Below are 22465 nucleotides of genomic sequence, written 5' to 3' on the forward strand. Positions count from 1 at the left end.
TGGCATTATCCCAAATTTCATAAAAAATGCTATGAAAAATATATACACCATTTTGGAAAATGTATATATAACAAAAACAAATTTACAAAAAACACTCCTCAAGTACATAGAACATTTTCAAAGAAAAATTTTGAACATCTTAATAAAACACAAGCACAACTTACTTAAGACTTACACTAATGATGAAACTAGTATACAAGAGTGGCTAAACCAATGTCTGAACAGCAAAGAAAGTACTGAGCTTTGGGCAGTAGAAGCAGAAAAGTTACAGAAGATAAAAGAAAAAACCAACGAAATACACAAGAAAAAATTCGATAAACTCAAAAAACAACAGCTTACTGATCTAGACATAAGAACAAATGAAAAATGGTTCGTGAATAAAACGAAAACTGAATTTCCGGATGACATAAAGTGGCTCCTATCACTCGGAGAAAAATTTGGTTTACCAACGCGTAAAGCCGATTTTCCGATTTTCAAGTATATTGCAGATGGGGAAACCCTAATACAAACCAACAGCAATAAGGAAGAGCAGGAAAAGGCCAGAACAAAATTCGCAACTTCAGTAGACAACTATAGAAACAAAATGAGCCAAAGCGGAAGGGATAGATTTATTACAAACACAGTGGAACGAACTAAAAAATTTTTGAAAAAGAATAAAAACATTTTAATTATGAACGCGGACAAAGGCAATACGACAGTGGCTATTGTAAAAGAAGATTACCGAAAACGAATGCAACAAATCGTAGGCGACATGATGACTTACCAACGAGTAAATAAGGATCCAACACAAGGCCTACAAAAAAGGAATAACGAACTGGTAGAAGAATTATTCAGGGACAAGTTAATTACAGAATTGGAAAGAAGAAGATTAAAGACTGAAATTGCATCAGCGCCTAGGTTGTATGGTTTACCTAAAATCCATAAAGAAGACTATCCATTAAGGCCCATATGCTCTTCGATAAACGCACCTGCAGCGGGATTGAATAAATATCTGGTGAATATTTTAAAAAACTTGACCAAAAACTCCAAATATAACGTGAGAGACTCGAGACAATTTAGAGATAAGATAAAAAACTTGACAATCAAAAATGACGAAAAACTAATCTCCTTCGACGTGGTATCTCTCTTCCCCAGCGTACCAGTAGACCTCGCTATCAAAATAATAGAAGAAAGATGGGACGAAATTAAGATGCACACAGACATGACAAAGAATTTATTTATTAAAGTATTAAAATTTTGTATAATAGATAACAGATATTTCCAATATGACAACAAAATATATAAACAGAAAAAAGGATTGCCGATGGGATCACCAGCCTCCCCCATTGTAGCAGACATTCTGATGGAAAAACTACTGGACGATAGCTTGAAAAAACTTGTACATAAACCTAAGGTAATAACAAAATACGTCGACGACTTATTTGCAATCATTAAGGAAACAGAAATCGAACGAACGTTGGCAGAACTCAACAATTTCCATGACAGTATCAAATTCACCATGGAACTAGAAGAAACCCAAAAATTACCGTATCTGGATATATTGATAATAAAAAATGGAGAAAATATATTTATGGATTGGTATCAAAAAAACACGGCGTCGGGAAGAATTATGAATTTCTTTTCCAAGCATCCAAAAAGAATAATCTTGAACACTGCCCAAAATCTGATTCATAGAGTACTTTCCATAAGTGACCAAAGATTCCATCAGAAGAACAAGAAGAAACTACAAAGTATACTGGAAGAGAACAATTTCCCGAAGAAACTTAGTAGGGATTTAATAGCTGACTTTAAGCCACGTACAGAGAAACTGGACAATGACAAGCAGCAAAAATCTTACAGATCATTACTGTATATACCGGGAATATCGGAAAGGATATCAAAATCCAACATTTTTGACAGGAACAAATACAACTTAGCGCATAAGTCAAATAACACCTTGAAAAAACTGTTTACCAACACCAAAGACAAAATCCAAAAGGAAGAAACACCGAACGTTATTTATGAAATTCCATGTGAAGGAAATTCTTCGGAAAAATGTGAAATGGTCTACATCGGAACCACAAAAAATAAATTAAAAACGAGAATATCAGGCCACAAATCAGATATAAAAAATCGTAATAATCAAAAATTACAAAAAACAGCATTAGCAACCCACTGTGCAAAAACAAGGCATCAACCAAACTTCAATAATGTACGCATATTGCAACAAGAAAGCAATAACAACAAAAGGTACACATTAGAAATGCTGCACATCAATAATGTACCAACAAATCGACGAATAAATTACAAAACGGACACTGACAGCATAGCACACATATACAGGCACATGATATGCAAAACCGATGACCAACTGACGAGGAATAATCCGAACAACAACATTAGACAACCAGTGCAATAGATAAAGTAGACGAGAGCAGTGATGCTCCATTAGAATAATAATTGTTTTGTGATCATTGTCTCATATGTAAGTTAAAGATAGTTGTTGCTTGCTAATGTTATGTTCGCCTGGTAGATTGTAGTTTAAAATTAAGAAGTTTATTATATTGTATGTATTTATAAAATGCTAAGTGTTAACTAAACTAATTAATAATAATAATATTATAGATCAAATAACCCTCTGAAGAAGCAATTCAGTGAAAATTGCGAAATATCAGGAATAATGGATTAAAAATAAAAAATAAAGGAAACGAAGATCTTAAGCTTGAAAAACTATTGACTTTTATTAAAAAGAAAAAGATCGAATAAAACACCAAGAAACAAAAATAATAAAGAACATCTAAGGGAGTAGTTAGAATGTCATGCTGTGGTGTCACATTAGGTTCATATCACAATCATTTGAATAGACGTTTTGATGCATCGTCTTCAATGGCGTTTGTTGCTAGTTTCAACTCCCCGTGGAAACGAAGAAGTTTTTCAATTTGTAAAAATTATATAATAAGAAAATAAAAATGTAACAAAAAATACTTATAAAATTAAAATTGAAATTGAAAAAAAACTTTGCTGTTTTAGTTTTTTTATTCTTCATCCAAATGAACTTCCAAGGCACAAATGTACAGCAATGCAAATGATCCAAAAATGGAGTACTTCTGTCCTACGACAAGCCCATGTAAAATTCATTGGAGATGATGCAAGTTTGTACTACTTCCGGAGCACACATTGGGGATCCAAATTACTTTTTTGGAAGCACTTGTTTGCTGGGTATATATAGCCGCCATATATATATAAAAAAAAAAATAAAATTTGAAAAAAAATCCCATACCCAATCAAATTTTAGAGGCCTGTCAATGGGGTTCCGGTCCCTCTAGGTTCTCAAAATTTGCTTTAAAACCTGGATAATATCTCAGCTCTAGCTATTCCAAAGAGCAATCTGTAACCGTTCTCAAATGACGGACATTTTGCTATTTGTGTTATCTCATCCATATGCAATCGGATATTTTCGATCCCTTTGTATGGGAGGTACGTGAAATGCCAAATTTTACATTTTTCTTAATTTTGGCCTTCAACATGACCCATCGAAGTTTCGCTTTCCTACGACGCATATTCACTGATTAGACATGCATCACGTTCAATGGACAACTTCAATGTCCTTTCATCCCTATATGGATAAAATAACGAAACATCGTCTGCATACATTAAAAGTCGACCAGATAATCGTAAATTCGACCAATTCGACAAACACGTTCCTTTGATATCTCTAAGGCCTTTGCTATCTCGATCAACTCCATTTTACGGTCATTAAAAATCATTGTGTGGATTTTTATACCCTCCATCATAGGATGGGGGTATATTAACTTTGTCATTCCGTTTGTAACACATTGCTCTATGACCCCATAAAGTATATATATTCTGGGTCGTGGTGAAATTCTAAGTCGATCTAAGCATGTCCGTCCGTCCGTCTGTTGAAATCACGCTAACTTCCGAACGAAAAAAGCTATCGACTTGAAACTTGGCACAAGTAGTTGTTATCGATGTAGGTCAGATGGTATAGAAAATGGGCCATATCGGTCCACTTTTAGGTATAGCCCCCATATAAAGGGACCCTCAGATTTGGCTTGTGGAGCCTCTAACAGAAGCATATTTCATCCGATCCGGCTGAAATTTGGTATATGGTCTCTAACAACCATGCAAAAATTGGTCCACATCGGTTCATAATTATATATAGCCCCCATATAAACCGATCCCCAGATTTGGCTTGCGAAGTCTCCAAGAGAAGCAAATTTCATCCAATCCGGTTGTAATTTGGAACATGGTGTTAGTATATGATCTTTAACAACCGTGCCAGAATTGGTCCATATCGGTCCATAGTTATATATAGCCCCCATATAAAACATTCTCCAGATTTGACCTCCGGAGCCTCTTGGAGGAGCAAAATTCATCCGATCCGGTTCAAATTAGGAACGTGGTGTTAGTATATGGTCGCTAACAACCATACCAAAATTGGTCCAATCACACAAAAATTGGTCCATATCGTTTCATAATCATGGTTGCCACTAGAGCCAAAAATAATCTACCAACATTTTATTTCTATAGAAAATTTTGTCAAAATTTTATTTCTAGAGAAAATTTTGTTCAAATTTTATTCGGTTCATAATAAAATTTTCATCATTGTCAAAATTTTATTTCTATAGAAAATTTTGTCAAAATTTTATTTCTATAGAAAATTTTGTTCAAATTTTATTCGGTTCATAATCATGGTTGCCACTCGAGCCAAAAATAATCTACCAAGATTTTATTTCTATAGATAATTTGTCAAAAGTTAATTTCTACAGAAAATTTTGTTAAAATTTTATTTCTGTAGAAATTTTTGTCAACATTTTCTTTCTATAGAAAATTTTGTCAAAATTTTTATTTCTATAGAAAATTTTGTGAAAATTTTATTTCTATACAAAATTTTGTTAAAATTTTATTTCCGTAGAAAATTTTGTCAAAATTTTATGTCTACTTTGTCAAACTGAATTATATACGTATTGGATCGATCTTTCTTGATTTAATATATACCACGTATGGACTTACATACAATTTAGAAGATGGTGTTAGGAGGTTTTAAGATACCTTGCCATCGGCAATCGTTACCGCAACTTAAGTAATTCGATTGTGGATGGCAGTGTATAGAAGAAGTTTCTACGCAATCCATGATGGAGGGTACATAAGCTTCGGCCTGGACAATAACAAAAGTTGCTTCACAAAAGACGTTCTATCTCACAAACTAATTGACTTACAGACGTCAAATTTTGACACGAATCAGTTGAAGGTTGGTACTATATAAAAATATAATGTAATATGCATTTAATACTAGCGACGCCATCTATGTGTCAGACTCGGGAACTTATCAGCCAACCTTTTATATGTATCGCCCAGCAACCATCTGTGGCATCAACCAAACCCTCAAAATATCATCCAAATTGGTTCATATTTAGATATAGCTCCCATATATATGTATCGTTCGATTTTTCCAAATTTTGCCATAATACTCTGATTTATTAACAAATTCAAATTTGGATTTATTACCACACTAATTGAGCGATTTCCTCTTTTTTAATAATGGACTCAATATTAGTGGCATACTAACTCTGTAGGTTCAGAATCAACTATAGCTCCTAACATCTGATATTTCTGTTCATATTGTGATAAAACTACCATGAAAATGTACCCCTTAATGTTCTTAAATATGGAAATGCGGTTTATCTGGCAAATCTATACCATTGGTACCCCACAATGTTTACTAATTCATTAGTGGGTGGTTTAGGGTATGATATAGTCGGCTCCGCCCGATTTTCTAATTTACTTACTTATTTAATAATGGACTCAATATTAGTGGCATACTAACTCTGTAGGTGGAAAGTCAACTATAGCTCAAAATATCTGACATTTCTGTGATAAAAACTGTGATAAAACTTGTGATAAAACTCCCATAAACATGTACGTTTTAAGGTTCTTAAATATGGAAATGCGGTTTATCCCCAAGACCTATACCATTGATACCCCGCAAACAATGTTTATTCTATAATACCCTAAACCACCCCCTAGGTGGGGGTGGTTTAGGGTATTATATTTTTGTTATTTTTTTGTTATTTTTTTGAGTGTAAACTCTCGAAAATCTCTCAAATGGAATAACACATGACCAATCACTTCATATGTTCATAATCATAGTAGCTGTCCAGTATGCTACTGATTTATGCCTTGTTTTGAAAACTTTGACAGGACATTGTGATAGTAGTCAGCTTTCCGAAAAATTGAAAAAAACACAATCATTCATTTTCACAAGGAGTTTATAAAAATGACCCTATGATGTTTACAACAAATGAAAGGAAAAAACCAAAAAAAAAAAAAATTTTTAACTAAAATCGAAGGCATTATGCATAAATCAGCATTTTTTAAGCATAGCTTTTCGAACAGGATCCCAGAAGATTTATTATCCTCAATGCAATGATAAAATATGTATTGAAAATTTTCAAAACTTTACTCCTTCATCGTTGTCATAGCTGGCATGGCACAAGAATCATCCAAACCCCCAAAAGGAGGTTAGTTCTGCAGAGGACTCTTGATAATGGAAGGTCATGGAGGATGATTTTGTGTGGGATTATTTCAAAATTTCCTAGGCAATCAATTCAATTACTCGCAGTTTATAATAGCAACGGAACAAACAAGACCTCAAAACGGACATCCTGCAAAGCTTCAAAATGATGAAGGGGAACGGGCAGAAATCATAAATATCCCATAAGTTAAACACATTCAAAGGCATATAGTAGATAGACCTTCCAAAGGATACAACTATCGAGAGAGCCGTATAGAATGATGGCAGTAGTAGATGAATGAAAAAGTCGTGCTGTTTTCTCGGCACTGGCTATTGGGTTAGAGGCCATAGAGGAAGGGACAGAAAATTGTTAGACTTCTTTCTATTTAAATAGGGCTGGTCAGCAAATTTGTTAAACTTCACCATTTAGGTTTAACGAAGCTTAACAATTGATATGCATCTAACATCTCCAATGATTGCTTGGGGCTGCAGGATGTTAAACATTTTGCAAGAACATTAATTTACAAACTCTTTGATAACTGGAATTTTAGTTTCCGTTTGTAGCTTTTTAACTGTAATTATCAATAAAATTTGTACAAGAACCTATCGAATAATTGTTATGAAATTTAGAAGAATAAAAGAAAACATGTGTTTGCAGATTGTAAGTTTGACCAGGACGAATCTTATGTGTCCTCCACCATGGATTACGTAGAAAGTTCTACTAAAGACTGCCATCCACAGTCGAATTACTTGGGTTGTGGTAACACTGGACGATGGCGCAGTGTTACCACAACCATTGTCTTCTAAATTTTATGTTAGTCCACATGGAGTTTATGTTAGACAAAAACAAGTAAGTAAAGTCTAAAGTCGGGCGGGGCCGACTATATTATACCCTTCACCATTAAAGGGTGATACGGTCAAAATTTGGTCAAGGGAAAACGCGTGTAAATCGGTGAAATCGTTTATTTAAAAATCAAATTAAATTTCTTTTTCAAGTTCAATTAGTATAAAATTCAGGAAAAATATTCAGTTAGGCTTTCGCTTTTCCAAATCCGAATTGCCGGGCCTCACGCTTGACACCTACCATCAGATTTTGTACAGCCACCTTGTCCACCTTCTTCGCCGCTGAAAGCCAGTTTGCCTTGAACTGCTGCTCGTCCTTAGCAGTTTTTTGGTCTTCTTTAGGTTCCGCTTGCCAATAGCCCAGTATTTCTCAATTGGGCCGAGCTCTGGCCATAAGCGTAGGAAGGCCTCTGGGGAGGGGACTTAGACCCCCCCAGAAAAAATGTAGCCCCCCCAGAATTTGAAAACCTATTTACGATTTTACATTTTCATAAAAATTAAACAAGTATATACAACCGCACAAAGTTCCCCTAAAGACTTTCATGCGCAATCGAATTACTTGGGTTGTGGTAACAGTTGCCGATGGCAATGTTTGAAGTCTGATATTTATGAAATAGAGCTGTGATTGAACTTATGGTTTAGTTAAATAACTAACAGCCTGTTTCTATATGTCGAACGAGTTCAATCGATCGACTGAAATGCATAGAAACAGCTGTTTTTTGGTTATAAATTCAACTGTTTGTTTCCATTTTAGTCGATCGACAGAGCTCATTCGACATACAGACACAGGCTGTAAAGCTCCTTTATTATATTGTTTAGTCTGGTTTAGTCATCTTAATTAAAAAATAGTAATTGATATTAAAACTATTCTTTCATAAATTAGTATCTTAATAATGCTGCAAAAAGCGTCGCCAAAAAAGAAGTGAAAATGTTCTTTTTGGATACGGAAGTGGTGCAAAATTGGCGGAGAAGCGATGAATGTAATAGGAACTCGTCATAGAACGAATGTCCTCCGTTTCAACAGCCGTTGCAATAAATTTGCATCACTTCTTACGGTGTGATCCGAATTCATAGTTTTGAATGTGAATTAATATATTTTCCCAAAAAAATAATTTTTATACCCTCCATCATAGGATGGGGGTATATTAACTTTGTCATTCCGTTTGTAACACATCGAAATATTGCTCTAAGACCCAATAAAGTATATATATTCTGGGTCGTGGTGAAATTCTGAGTCGATCTAAGCATGTCCGTCCGTCCGTCCGTCCGTCTGTTGAAATCACGCTAACTTCCGAACGAAACAAGCTATCGACTTGAAACTTGGCACAAGTAGTTGTTATCGATGTAGGTCGGATGGTATTGAAAATGGGCCATATCGGTCCACTTTTACGTATAGCCCCCATATAAAGGGACACTCAGATTTGGCTTGTGGAGCCTCTAACAGAAGAATATTTCATCCGATCCGGCTGAAATTTTGTACATGGTGTTGGTATATGGTCTCTAACAACCATGCAAAAATTGGTCCACATCGGTCCATAATTATATATAGACCCCATATCAACCGATCTCCAGATTTGTCTTGCGAGGCCTCAAAGAGGAGCAAATTGCATCCGATCCGGCTGACATTTGGTACATGATATTGGTATATGGTCTCTAACAACCATGCAAAAATTGGTGCACATCGGTCCATAATTATATATGGCGCCCATATAAACCGATCCCCAGATTTGGGTTGCGGAGCCTCAAAGAGAAGCAAATTTCATCCAATCCGGTTGTAATTTGGAACATGGTGTTAGTATATGATCTTTAACAACCGTGCCACAATTGGTCCATATCGGTCCATAATTATATATAGCCCCCATATAAAACATTCTCCAGATTTGACCTCCGGAGCCTCTTGGAGGAGCAAAATTCATCCGATCCGGTTCAAATTAGGCACGTGGTGTTAGTATATGGTCGCTAACAACCATACCAAAATTGGTCCAATCACACAAAAATTGGTCCATATCGGTTCATAATCATGGTTGCCACTAGAGCCAAAAATAATCTACCAAAATATAATTTTATTTCTATAGAAAATTTTGTTAAAATTTTATTCGGTTCATTATAAAATTTTCATCATTGTCAAAATTTTATTTCTATAGAAAATTTTGTCAAAATTTTCTTTCTATAGAATATTTTGTTCAAATTTTATTCGGTTCATAATCATGGTTGCCACTCGAGCCAAAAATAATCTACCAAGATTTTATTTCTATAGAAAATTTTGTCAAAAGTTTATTTCTATAGAAAATTTTGTTAACATTTTATTTCTGTAGAAAATTTTGTCAAAATTTTATGTCTACTTTGTCAAACTGAATTATATACGTATTGGATCGATCTTTTTTGATTTAATATATACCACGTATGGACTTACATACAATTTAGAAGATGGTGTTAGGAGGTTTTAATATACCTTGCCATCGGCAAGCGTTACCGCAACTTAAGTAATTCGATTGTGGATGGCAGATGAATTTTTTACGCAATCCATGATGGAGGGTACATAAGCTTCGGCCTGGCCGAACTTACGGCCGTATATACTTGTTATTTATTCGTTTTTTATTTGATTTTTGGTCGACCTTTTTTTAGAATTATATAAATATTTAAAGGGTGATTTGTTAAGAGCTTGATAACTTTTTTTTTTAAAAAAACGCATAAAATTTGCAAAATCTCATCGCTTCTTTATTTGAAACGTTAGATTGGTCCATGACATTTACTTTTTGAAGATAATTTGATTTAAATGTTGACCGCGGCTGCGTCTTAGGTGGTCCATTCGGAAAGTCCAATTTTGGGCAACTTTTTCGAGCATTTCGGCCGGAATAGCCCGAATTTCTTCGGAAATGTTGTCTTCCAAAGCTGGAATAGTTGCTGGCTTATTTCTGTAGACTTTAGACTTGACGTAGCCCCACAAAAAATAGTCTAAAGGCGTCAAATCGCATGATCTTGGTGGCCAACTTACCGGTCCATTTCTTGAGATGAATTGTTCTCCGAAGTTTTCCCTCAAAATGGCCATAGAATCGCGAGCTGTGTGGCATGTAGCGCCATCTTGTTGAAACCACATGTCAACCAAGTTCAGTTCTTCCATTTTTGGCAACAACAAGTTTGTTAGCATCGAACGATAGCGATCGCCATTCACCGTAACGTTGCGTCCAACAGCATCTTTGAAAAAATACGGTCCAATGATTCCACCAGCGTACAAACCACACCAAACAGTGCATTTTTCGGGATGCATGGGCAGTTCTTGAACGGCTTCTGGTTGCTCTTCACTCCAAATGCGGCAATTTTGCTTATTTACGTAGCCATTCAACCAGAAATGAGCCTCATCGCTGAACAAAATTTGTCGATAAAAAAGCGGATTTTCTGCCACTGATTTTGGTAATAAAATTCAATGATTTGCAAGCGTTGCTCGTTAGTAAGTCTATTCATGATGAAATGTCAAAGCATACTGAGCATCTTTCTCTTTGACACCATGTCTGAAATCCCACGTGATCTGTCAAATACTAATGCATGAAAATCCTAACCTCAAAAGAATCACCCTTTATAAAGACCTCGAGCTTCAAGAAACATTAATTTATAATCATTTTTATATTTTTTATGATTTTTATGATTTTTAATGCATTCTAACGCTTGTTTGAATATTTTCAAAAATTATCGATTTTTCAATAATGGATTAGCATTTTTGTGGCAAAATTTGAATAATTTTTACCATTTTATTTACTCTTACTCTTTTTTAAACTATTTGAAAAAAGAAAACAAAAATTACGCATTAAAATATGAAAACAAAAAACTGAAGTAAAAAACTTCTTGTGTAGTTAATATAATTAACTTCTTTGTGAGGACATTTTTGGAAGTGCTTTTAAAGTTGTGCCTTTACAACAAATCCCAATTTTTTTGCTGGGAAAAGTGTGGAACTACTTTTAGTTGCTTTATTATATATTATTTTGATGTCTATTTTTTATTATTTTTTTATGAAATAAAACAATAATTGAACCTATAAGTTCAGTCTATAAATTTTTAGCTAGGGGGGGCTATAGCCCCCCCTAGGAAAATTGTCTAGCTACGCTAATGGCTCTGGCGTGTTGGGAGGGTTCTTGTCCTTGGGAACCACCTGCACGTTGTTGGCGGCGTACCACTCCATGGCCCTTTTACCGTAATGGCAAGATGCCAAATGCGGCCAGAACAGTACGGAACAACTGTGTTTCTTCAGGAAAGGCAGCAGACGTTTATTCAAACACTCTTTCACGTAAATTTCTTGGTTGACAGTCCCGGAAGCTATGAAAATGCTGCTTTTCAAGCCACAGGTACAGATGGCTAGCCAAATTTCTTTGCGAACTTTGACAGTTTTTATGTGCTTGAAAATATCTGCTAACTTTCCCCTTCCTTTTGCCGTATAAAACTCCTGTCCCGGAAGCTGCTTGTAGTCGGCTTTGACGTAGGTTTCGTCGTCTATTACCACGCAGTCAAACTTCGTCAGCATCGTCGGGGATCGCGCTTTGGCCGTCGTATTTTGTTTATCATCGCGATTTGGAGTCACTACCTTCTTGTAAGTCGATAGTCCGGCTCATTTTTTGGTTCGATGCACGGTTGTAGACGATACACCCAGCTTATTTGCGGCATCTCGGAGAGAGAGGTTAGGGTTTCGCTTGAAACTACCGGCAGCTCTCTTTGTCGTCTCAGCGGCTTCCGGTTTTCGATTTCCCCCCGATCCAGACTTCCTGGCTGTCGACAAACGTTCCCCACACACTTTAATCACATTTGTAACGGTTGATTTGGCAACTTTTAGCGATTTTGCCAGCTTTGCGTGCAAGTAGCTCGGATTTTCGCGATGCGCGAGCAAAATTTTGATACGCTGCTCTTCTTGCTTGGACGGCATTTTGACAACTGAGGAGTGAATTCCAAAATCAAAGCAGGAGCAACATTCCACACACACACCTTCAAAATGAGGGGTGTTCAGGTTTTTTAAATGCAAAATTGAAAGAAATACGTCAAGTTTATATTGACCAAATTTTGACCGTATCACCCTTTATGTAGACCAAAATTTGTGTTACCATATTAACTCCTTCAAATTTGTTGAGAGTTATTATCAAAATTTATATTCCTATATACAAATATTTATATCTGAAACGATTAGGAGACAATTTTTTGTTCTTCTACAAAATCGCTAGAATTAAAAATTAAATCGTCTAACACCCTGGGATGAAACATATACATATGTATTCGAGATATAGCACAATTTGAGTAATATTTAAAATTTTTGCTACATCAGCAGTGGCGATTTTACAAGGATATTGGTCGAATCTCGCCAAGATATGTGGTCAATTGTGGGTTGTGATATATTATTTGGCCAATTCGGGTGATATTTCCACAAGTCGGAGCTTTATTTAAAATTCGACCATTCCGTGAAAAGTTTGGCATTACAGTGTGTAGAATATGACTACGATATGATATCATCACAGAATTTTGTGTAAAATGTGGGTATTTTATGAGGTCAAGATGACACACTAAAATAGCATATTAAATGTATTCTCTGTGGAAACTATCGAGTCAATTGGAGGAAACTCCCATTGAAAATGGGTCTAAAATATTAAACATTCTACCATATTTCCCCTACTCTGGCGTACATATATATGGGAGCTATATCTAAATATGAACCGATTTGGACCAAATTTGACATGCATAGTTAGAATAATAATCCTGCTATCTCAGCAAAAAACGTAAATGGGAAAATAATTTTGGCCTCCGTGATCATATGGGTGTAAATCGGGCGAAAGATATGTATGGGAGCCATATCTAAATTTGAACCGATTTCAACCAAATTTGGCACTCTTAACGATACTATTAAACGTACTCCTTTCGCAACTCATGGCAAAACTCTGGCTTTTGAAGCCATATAAGTGAAAATCGGACAAAAGATATATATGGGAGCTATATCTAAATCTGAACCGATTTCAACCAAATTCAGCACTATTACCAATACTATTAAATTTGAAATTTGGTATACTTAATGATGCTATTAAAGGTACTTCTTGTGCAAAATTTGAAGCAAATCAAAGCAAAACTCTGGCTTTTGAGGCCATATAAGTTCAAATCGGATGAAAGATATATATGGGAGCTTTATATAAATCTGAACCGATTTGGCTGAAATTTTGCATATCTTACGAAAGCCTCACAATAATTGGCTGCCCGAAATTTTGAGAAAATACGTTTATAAATACATCAATTATGACCAGATCGGTGATAAATATATATGGCAGCCATATCTAAATCTGAACCGATTTTTTTTTTCAAAATCAATAGCGATTGTCTTTTAGCCAATGTAAACCTCTGTGCCAAATTTGAGGATGATCAGACTTAAACTGCGAGCTGTACTTTGCACACAAAATTACATATACAGTCAGGCGGACAGACAGACAGACGGACATCGCTAAATCGACTCAGAATTTAATTCTAAGACGATCGGTATACTAAACGATGCATCATCGCGATGGGTCTCGGACTTTTCCTTCTTGACGTTACATACAAATGCACAAACTTATTATACCCTGTACCACAGTAGTGGTGAAGGGTATAAAAAGTTCAAGTTACCTATTACAAACATGAAAAACACGAGTTATACGAGTAAACAATTGAATCAAAAAAACTTCTTGATTACTTAAAATAAATAATATCATTGGGAGGATATTTTTGGAAGGGCTTTTAAAATTTACCTTTGTAACAACTATAATAATAACTTTGATCTGCAAAAAATTTGCCAACCAGAAATATTGATCTAAGACACAATAAAATATAAACCGATTTACTCAGAGAATCAGCTACTGAGTCGATCTAGCACTTGGTGTCCGTCGGTCTGTGCGTTATTTATTAACCGATTTTGATGAAATTTCTTCACGGTGTTTTCTTTTTGGCACAAGGATGAACGCTATTGAAGTTGGTTAAAATCGGATCAAATTTAGATATAGCTCCCATATATATGTATGGCACGATCTTCCAAAATTGGGTCATAAGTGCCTTATTTCTTAACAGTTCTTACTAAAATTTTCCACAAGCTACTCGTAACCTCTATCAACCAAACCTAAACCACACTCAAAAAAACTTTACTTGGATTCAAAGATTTTGTCCTTCCCTTAAGGATTTTGGTATTGGCGGTTTTTTGGCACAAGGACAAAAGCTATTGAGCTATTGAAAAATCGGATAAAATTTAGATATAGCTCCCATATAAATGTATCGCCCGATTTCGATGAATGGGGTCAGAATGCGCTCGTTTACTAACCGATCGGCGTTAAATTTGTTACAAAATAATATAATTTACCATCCTTTAAGTATGTTAAATTTCATCGAAATAGCTTCAGATTTAGATATAGCTCCTACATATATGTATCGTCCGATTTTCGCAAATTTGGTCATAAGTCACTTATTTATCAACCAATCTTATTCAAAGTTGGCGGAATATAATTTTCTATAGTACTTACTATATGTGCAAAAAATCATCGAAATCGGTTCAGATTTAGCTATAGCTCCCATATATATGTATCGCCCGATTTTCCCTAATTTGGCCATAAAAGCCTTATTTATCAACCGATCTTACCCAACTTTGGCTTACTCTAACCTGCTAAAGTACTGACTATATGTGCAAAATATCACCCAAATCGGTGCAGATTTATATATAGCTCCCATATATATATATGTATCGCCCGATTTTGAAAAATTTGCCACTTATAACCTTATTTTTGACCATAGTGGCCTCATTTATTAATCGATCGTACTCAAATTTGGCACAAGGTAATTTCCTGTAATATCAACCAAACCTGCAAAATATAATTCAAATCGGTTCAGATTTAGATATAGCTCCCGTATATATGTATCTCAACATTTTGAAAAATTTTCCCCCAATAACCTTATTTTTGACTATATTTTTATTAACGAATGTTACTCAAATTTCTAATATTGAAGTATAAGCCGATCGTAGTTAGACTTACATATACCATTGATACCCCACAAACAATGTTTACTAATTCAGTAGGGGTCTAAAGCCGGGTCCCACCCGACTTTAGATTTTCTTACTTGTTTTTTTTTTCAATGCAATGAACATTTCTCTACTCATTCTACTAAAAGCTTTTGTAGAATATTTCAAAGTATAATAACAATCATAGAAATTTATCTACTGCAATTCTTTGCTCTCTTATCCTGTTTCAGTTTTGTCATTTTAGAATGTTGTTCTCTGGTAGACAGTTTTAAGTTCAAATCTAACCCAACATTGTGGTTTTCTCTAAGAACAAGAACGAATCGCATATGCATTCATGTTTTATTCATAGCCTGCATTTCATGACCTGCATATGATATATGCACAAAGGTATCATTTTATTTGTGGTTAACATATTTCTTTGTTTGTCTTCAAACACCATGCAAAGAAAAAATTCATAAAATATGATAGTTTTGGTATCCGGTAGCATTTGCAATAAAAATTATATAAAACAAGTGAGGTGAAACTAATGTTGCAAGGAGTCGAATATTTTATAATACACATTCGAGTTTTTAGCCCACGTGCTGGAGATCATATTGTGATATTAGGGCCCAAGCTAATAGTGGAATATACTCAAATTTTATATGTGCTAGAGGTTGGAAAAAATCCAGTATTTTCTTTTTTTTTCGTTTCTAAGCTTAAAATCCTTACAATGGATCTGTGAAGGAATAAGATGGTTTTAGGTTTTCCAAAAAAAAAAAAAAAATCTTTAAGGGCTCAAAATTGCCTATCTAATCAATCACGCTCTGCATTTGAAGCTCGTTTAACTTTAGTTTAACATTTCTAGGACACAATTGAAATTAACATTTTCCCTTAAAATAGTTCAGAATCTGTTAATTTTAAATTTTAGCATTTGTGTCTTGAACTCCATTTTTTCCAAACTATAAAACATTCTTTCATAGTTGAAACAATTGAGTAAAGTAGAAAGTTGCGCTGAGCTGACTATATCAGAGCTGCCACAATGAATTTTTATTTTGGACCAAGATTTTTCCAAAATTGGATCAAAATTCCTACCAGCGGACCATTTTTCCAAATTAAAATCATTTAAAAGATAAAATGTTACTAACATTTTACTTTGATAGAAAATTTTGTCAAATTTCTATTTCTATTCAAAACTTTTATTTCTATTTATTTCTATAGAAAATTTTGTCAAAATTTTACTTCTATAGACAATTTTTTCAAAATTTTATTTCTTCTAGTACTTCTATAGAAAGTTTTGACAAAATTTTATTTCTGTAGAACATTTTGTCAAATTTTTATTTCTATAGAAAATTTTTCAAAATTTAATTCAGTAGAAAATTTTGTCAAAATGTTATTTCTATAGACAATTTTTTCAAAATTTTATTTCTAAAGAAAATTTTGCCAATTTATTTTCTATAGAAAGTTTTGTCAAAATTTTATTTTTGCAGAAAATTTTTTCAAAATTTTATTTCTATAAAAAATTTTTTAAAAATTTTTATTTCTATAAAAATTTTTTTCAAAATTTTTATTTCTATAGAAAATTTAGTCAAAATTTATTTCTATAGAAAATTTTGTCAAAATTTTATTTCTGTTGAAAGATTTGTCACACTTTTATTTCTATAGAAAATTGTGTAAAATATTTATTTCTAAGAAAGTTTGGTCAAAATTTTATTTCTGTAGAAAATTTTCTCAAATTTTTATTTCTATATAAAATTTTGCCAATACTTTATTTCTATAGAAAATTGTGTAAAAATTGAGTTCCTTAAAAAGTTTTGTCAAGATTTTATTTCTGTAGAAAATTTTGTGAAAATTTTATTTCTATAAAAAGTTTTTCAAAATTTTAGTTCTGTAGAAAATTTTGTCAAAATTTTATTTCTATAGACAATTTTTTCAAAATTTATTTCTAAAGAAAATGTTGCCAATTTAATTTCTATAGAAAGTGTTGTCAAAAGTTTTTTTTTTATACAAAATTTTGTCAAAACTTTATTTCTATATACAATGTTTGCAAAATTTTATTTCTATAGACTATTTTTTCAAAATTTTTATTTCTATTGAAAAATTCATCAAAATTTTATTTCTGTTGAAAATTTCATCAAAATTTTATTTCTATAGAAAATTTTGTCAAAATTTTATTTCTGTAGAAAGATTTGTCAAAATTTTATTTCTATAGCAAATTGTATAAAAAATTTATTTCTACAGAAAGTTTTGTCAAATTTTTATTTCTGTAGAAAATGTTGTCAAAGTTTTATTTCTATAGACAATTCTTTCAAAATTTTACTTCCATAGAAAATTTTTTCAAAATTTTTATTTCTATAGAAAATTTCGTCAAAATTTTATTTCCATAGAAAATTTTGTCAAAATTTTATTTCTGTAGAGAGATTTGTAAAAATTTTATTTATTTAACAAATTGTGTAAAAAATGTATTTCTATAGAAAGTTTTGTCAAAATTTTATTTCTGCAGAGAGATTTGTCAAGATTTTATTTTAATAGCAAATTGTGTAAAAAATGTATTTCTATAGAAAGTTTTGTCAACATTTTATTTCTGTAGAAAATTTTGTCAATTTTTTATGTCTATAGAGAATTTAGTCAAAATTTTATTTCTATAGAAAATTTTTTCAAAATTTTATTTGTATAGAAAATTTTGTCAAAATTTTATTTCTATAGAAAATTTTGTCAAGATTTTATTTCTATAGAAAATTTTGCCAATTTAATTTCCATAGAAAGTTTTGTCAAAACTTTATTTTGTAGAAAATTTTGTCAAAATTTTATTTCTATAGAAAATTTCGTCAAAATTTTATTTCTATAGAAAATTTTCCAAAATTTTTATTTCTATCGAAAATTTCGTCAACATTTTCTTTCTATTGAAAATTTTGTCCAAATTTTACTTCTGTAGAAAGATTTGTCAAAATTTTATTTCTATAGCAACTTGAGTAAAAAAATTTATTTCTATAGAAAGTTTTATCAAAATTTTATTTCTGTAGAAAATTTTGTAAACTTTTTATTTCTATAGAAAATTTTACCAATATTTTATTTCTATAGAAAATTGTGTAAAAATATATTTCTTTAGAAAGTTATGTCAACATTTTATTTCTGTGGAAAATTGTGTGAAAATTTTATTTCTATAGAAAATTTGTCAAAATTTTAGTTCTGTAGAAAATTTTGTCAAAATTTTATTTCTATAGACAATTTTTTTCAAATTCTTACTTCTCAAGAAAATTTCGCCTATTTAATTTCTATAGAAAGTTTTGTCAACATTTTATTTTTGTACAAATTTTGTCAAAATTTTATTTCTATAGACAATTTTTTCAAAGTTTATTTCTAAAGAAAATGTTGCCAATTTAACTTCTATAGAAAATTTTGTCAAAACTTTATTTCTATAGAAAATGGTATCAAAATTTTTTCTGTAGAGAATTTTTTTTAGTTCTGTAGAAAATTTTATCAAACTTTTATTTCTATAGACAAATTTTTCAAAATTTTATTTCTAAAGAAAATTTTGCCAATTTCATTTCTATAGAAAGTTCTGTCCAAATTTTATTTTTGTAGAAAATTTTGTCAAAATTTTATTTCTATAGACAATTTTTTCAAAATTTTATTTCTATAGAAAATTGTTTAAACATTTTTATTTCTATAGAAAATTTCAAATTGTGTAAAAAATATATTTCTATAGAAAGTTTTGTCAAAATTTTATTTCTGTAGAAAATTTTGTCAAATTTTTATTTCTATAGACAATTTTTTCAAAATTTTATTTCTATAGAAAATTTTTTCAAAATTTTTATTTCTATAGAAAATTTCATCAAAATTTTATTTCTATAGAAAATTTTGTCAAAATTTTATTTCTGTAGAAAGATTTGTCAACATTTTATGTCTCTAGCAAATTGTGTAAACAATTTATTTTTATAGAAAGTTTTGTCAAAATTTTAATTCTGTAGAAAATTTTTGTCAAAATTTTATTTCTATAGACAATTTTTTCAAAATTTTATTTCTAAAGAAAATTTTGTCAATTTAATTTCCATAGAAAGTTTTGTCAAAATTTTATTTTTGTAGAAAATTTTGTCAAAATTTTATTTCTCTAGACAATTTTTTCAAAATTTATTTCTAAAGAAAATGCTGCCAATTTAATTTCTATAGACAATTTTTTCAAAATTTTATTTCTATAGAAAATTTTTTCAAAATTTTTATTTCTATAGAAAATTTTGTAAAAATTTTATTTCTGTAGAAAATTTTGTCAAAATTTTATTTCTGTAGAAAGATTTGTCAAAATTTTATTTCTTTAACAAATTGTGTAAAAAATTTACTTCTATAAAAAGTTTTGTCAAAATTTTATTTCTGCAGAAAGATTTGTCAAAATTTTATTTCAATAGCAAATTGTGTAAAAAATTTATTTCTATAGAAAGTTTTGTCAAAATTTTATTTCTGTAGAAAATTTTGTCAAATTTTTATGTTTTGTTCAGTAGAAAATTTTGTGAAAATTTTATTTCTAAAGAAAATTTTGCCAATTTAATTTCTATAGAAAGTTTTGCCAAAATTTTATTTTTGTAGAAAATTTTGCCAAAATTTTATTTTTGTAGAAAATTTTGTCAAAATTTTATTTCTATCGAAAATTTCGTCAAAATTTTATTTCTATAGAAAATTTTTTCAAAATTTTTATTTCTTTCGAAAATTTTGTCAAAATTTTATTTCTATAGAAAATTTTGTCCAAATTTTATTTCTGTAGAAAGACTTGTCAAAATTTTATTTCTATAGTAAATTGTGTAAAAAATTTATTTGTATAGAAAGTTTTGTGAAAATTTATTTCTGTAGAAAATTTTGTAAAATTTTTATTTCTATAGAAAATTGTGTAAAAATTCATTTCTTTAGACAGTTATGTCAACATTTTATTTTTTTTATTTTATTTGGTATTCATATTCGCTACAATTCACATACTTAAACTAATAGCCTCAGCGCCCATATTGGCATATTTGAGGCAAGTAGGCAATCTAACATATCTTTTGCAAAATATGAATTTTATAATTATTCTATTTTATCCAATATGATAATAATTATATTTCATACAAAACTAAAAAATTATTACTCGATACTACTTTAACTTTCTTTCATATCAAAAGTGTTTCTAGAGACTCAAAGAGATACTTCTTACAAGCAGATTTAAATACTGAAATATTTGGAACATTTTTCATAGTAGAGGGTAAATCATTATATAGAACACATCCCGCAAAATCTATTCTTTGCTTGGTTCTCTCCAATCTACAACGAGGCATTCTCAGATTTTGTCTACTCCTGGTATTCAAGATACTTTGATTCTGAGAGAATGATATAACACAATGACCAATTCCATTAAGTGACTTATATACGTAAATTAACAACTGGTATTCATGCAAACCAAAAACAGGGAATATTGTTTTTGCAATATCCTTATAGAGTGCAAGGGTTGAATATGTCAATGGCAAATTGTAAATACATTTGAGAGCTCTATTTTGCATACGTTGAAGTGATTTCAAAGAACTACTATTTTTATTACAGGCATATACAATAGCCAAGTAATTTAGGTGCGTTTGGATTAAGGTCTGGTATAACATTAATTTTGTCTTTAAAGATAGTTTATGCCTTAATCTGAATAAGATTCCAATTGCTGGCGCAATTTTTCTCTTAATATCACTAATGTGCATATCCCAAGCTAAAGAACTCTGTAGCGTAATCCCTAAATATCTGACACAGTGACTTTCATTAATCAAACGCCCATCAACATAAAGGCAAAAATCGCCGTTGCGTGCTTGAGAATGTGGTCTGAACCGAATCACCTTTGTTTTACTTGGGTTAAGTAACAATCCATTTAATCGGGCAAATTCAAATATTAGGGCGGAATCCCGTTCCATTAGAGCCCTCAGGACAGTGTCACTTTTATATGGGTAAAACAAGCACACATCATCAGCAAACATATACAACTTTCCTGCAAGTCCAAGATTCTTAAGATCATTCAAATAGATTGAAAACAATAATGGTCCCAATCCACTACCCTGGGGAACTCCATATTTGACGTCACCTATAAAGCTCCTAGCAGTATTAAGTTTCACATATTGTCTCCTATTCGAAGAATAACTTCTGAATAGTAACAGTTCATTGCCTGTAACACCGTAAAATTGTAACTTCTTGACCATAACACCATGGTCTACTAAGTCGAAAGCCTTAGTAAAATCAAAGAATATCCCAGCTACACCTTTGAATCCGTCATCAAGACCCTTACAAATATACTGCACTACACTCAAAACAGCATCTGCTGTCCCACAGCCTTTTCGAAACCCAAACTGGAAATCATACAATAGTTTGTTGGTCTCAAGATAAGATGAAAGTTTCTCAAATAAGATTCTCTCAAATATCTTGTCGATTGCTGAAAGAATCGTTATTGGTCGATATTTATCTAGACTGGATGCCCTAGGTTCCTTTGGTATTGGAACTACCTTATGCATCTTCAATACATCTGGATACTCAGAAGAACTTTTCATCTTATTAAAAATTTCTACCAAGACCGGAGCTATTTCCTCAGCACATTGTTTCACAAACTTCGGAGAAATGTTATCATAACCCGTACCCTTATTTACGTCCATGGATAATATAACATTAATAATATCCTCTAATGTAACATCATCAAGTTTAAATACATTCATAACCGCAGAAAGTGTCCTGAGAGAATTAATGTTATCATTAGGACAAACTAAAATCTGTCCCTTAAGATCCGAAACAGCAGTAAGAAAATATCTGTTAAACGATTCAGCCATTGTCTCATCACTCATTACATTTCCCTCAGAATCATTGAGACTAATTCTATCTGTACCTGATCTACCAATAACATTATTAATGAAAGTCCAACACTTCTTTGGATCATTTCCAAAACGACTTAAATTCTCTCTATAATACTCCTCTCTACACTTCCTATTTGCATATCTCACAATCTTACTTATCCTTTTCAAAGCATCTTCAATCCTTTTTCTCCGTCCCAACCTTCTCCTCTCTCTCAACAATTTCTCCTTAAAAATAATTAAATTCTGAAGATTTCTGCTGACCCAAGGTGTCAATTCAAAGCGCATTAGTTTCCG

General features: G+C 31.9%; 1 protein-coding gene across 1 annotated transcript; it reads left to right on the forward strand.

Moving 5' to 3' along the window:
* The first annotated feature begins 1303 nt into the window (after window positions 1-1303).
* On the forward strand, window positions 1304-2398 carry LOC142224545 (uncharacterized). Its single transcript, XM_075294327.1, has one exon. The coding sequence runs from the start codon at window positions 1304-1306 to the stop codon at window positions 2396-2398; it is 1095 nt and encodes a 364-aa protein (XP_075150442.1).
* Window positions 2399-22465: the final 20067 nt, after the last annotated feature.

This window comes from Haematobia irritans, chromosome 2 (assembly GCF_050003625.1).
Source record: "Haematobia irritans isolate KBUSLIRL chromosome 2, ASM5000362v1, whole genome shotgun sequence".
NCBI classification, from domain to species: domain Eukaryota; kingdom Metazoa; phylum Arthropoda; class Insecta; order Diptera; family Muscidae; genus Haematobia; species Haematobia irritans.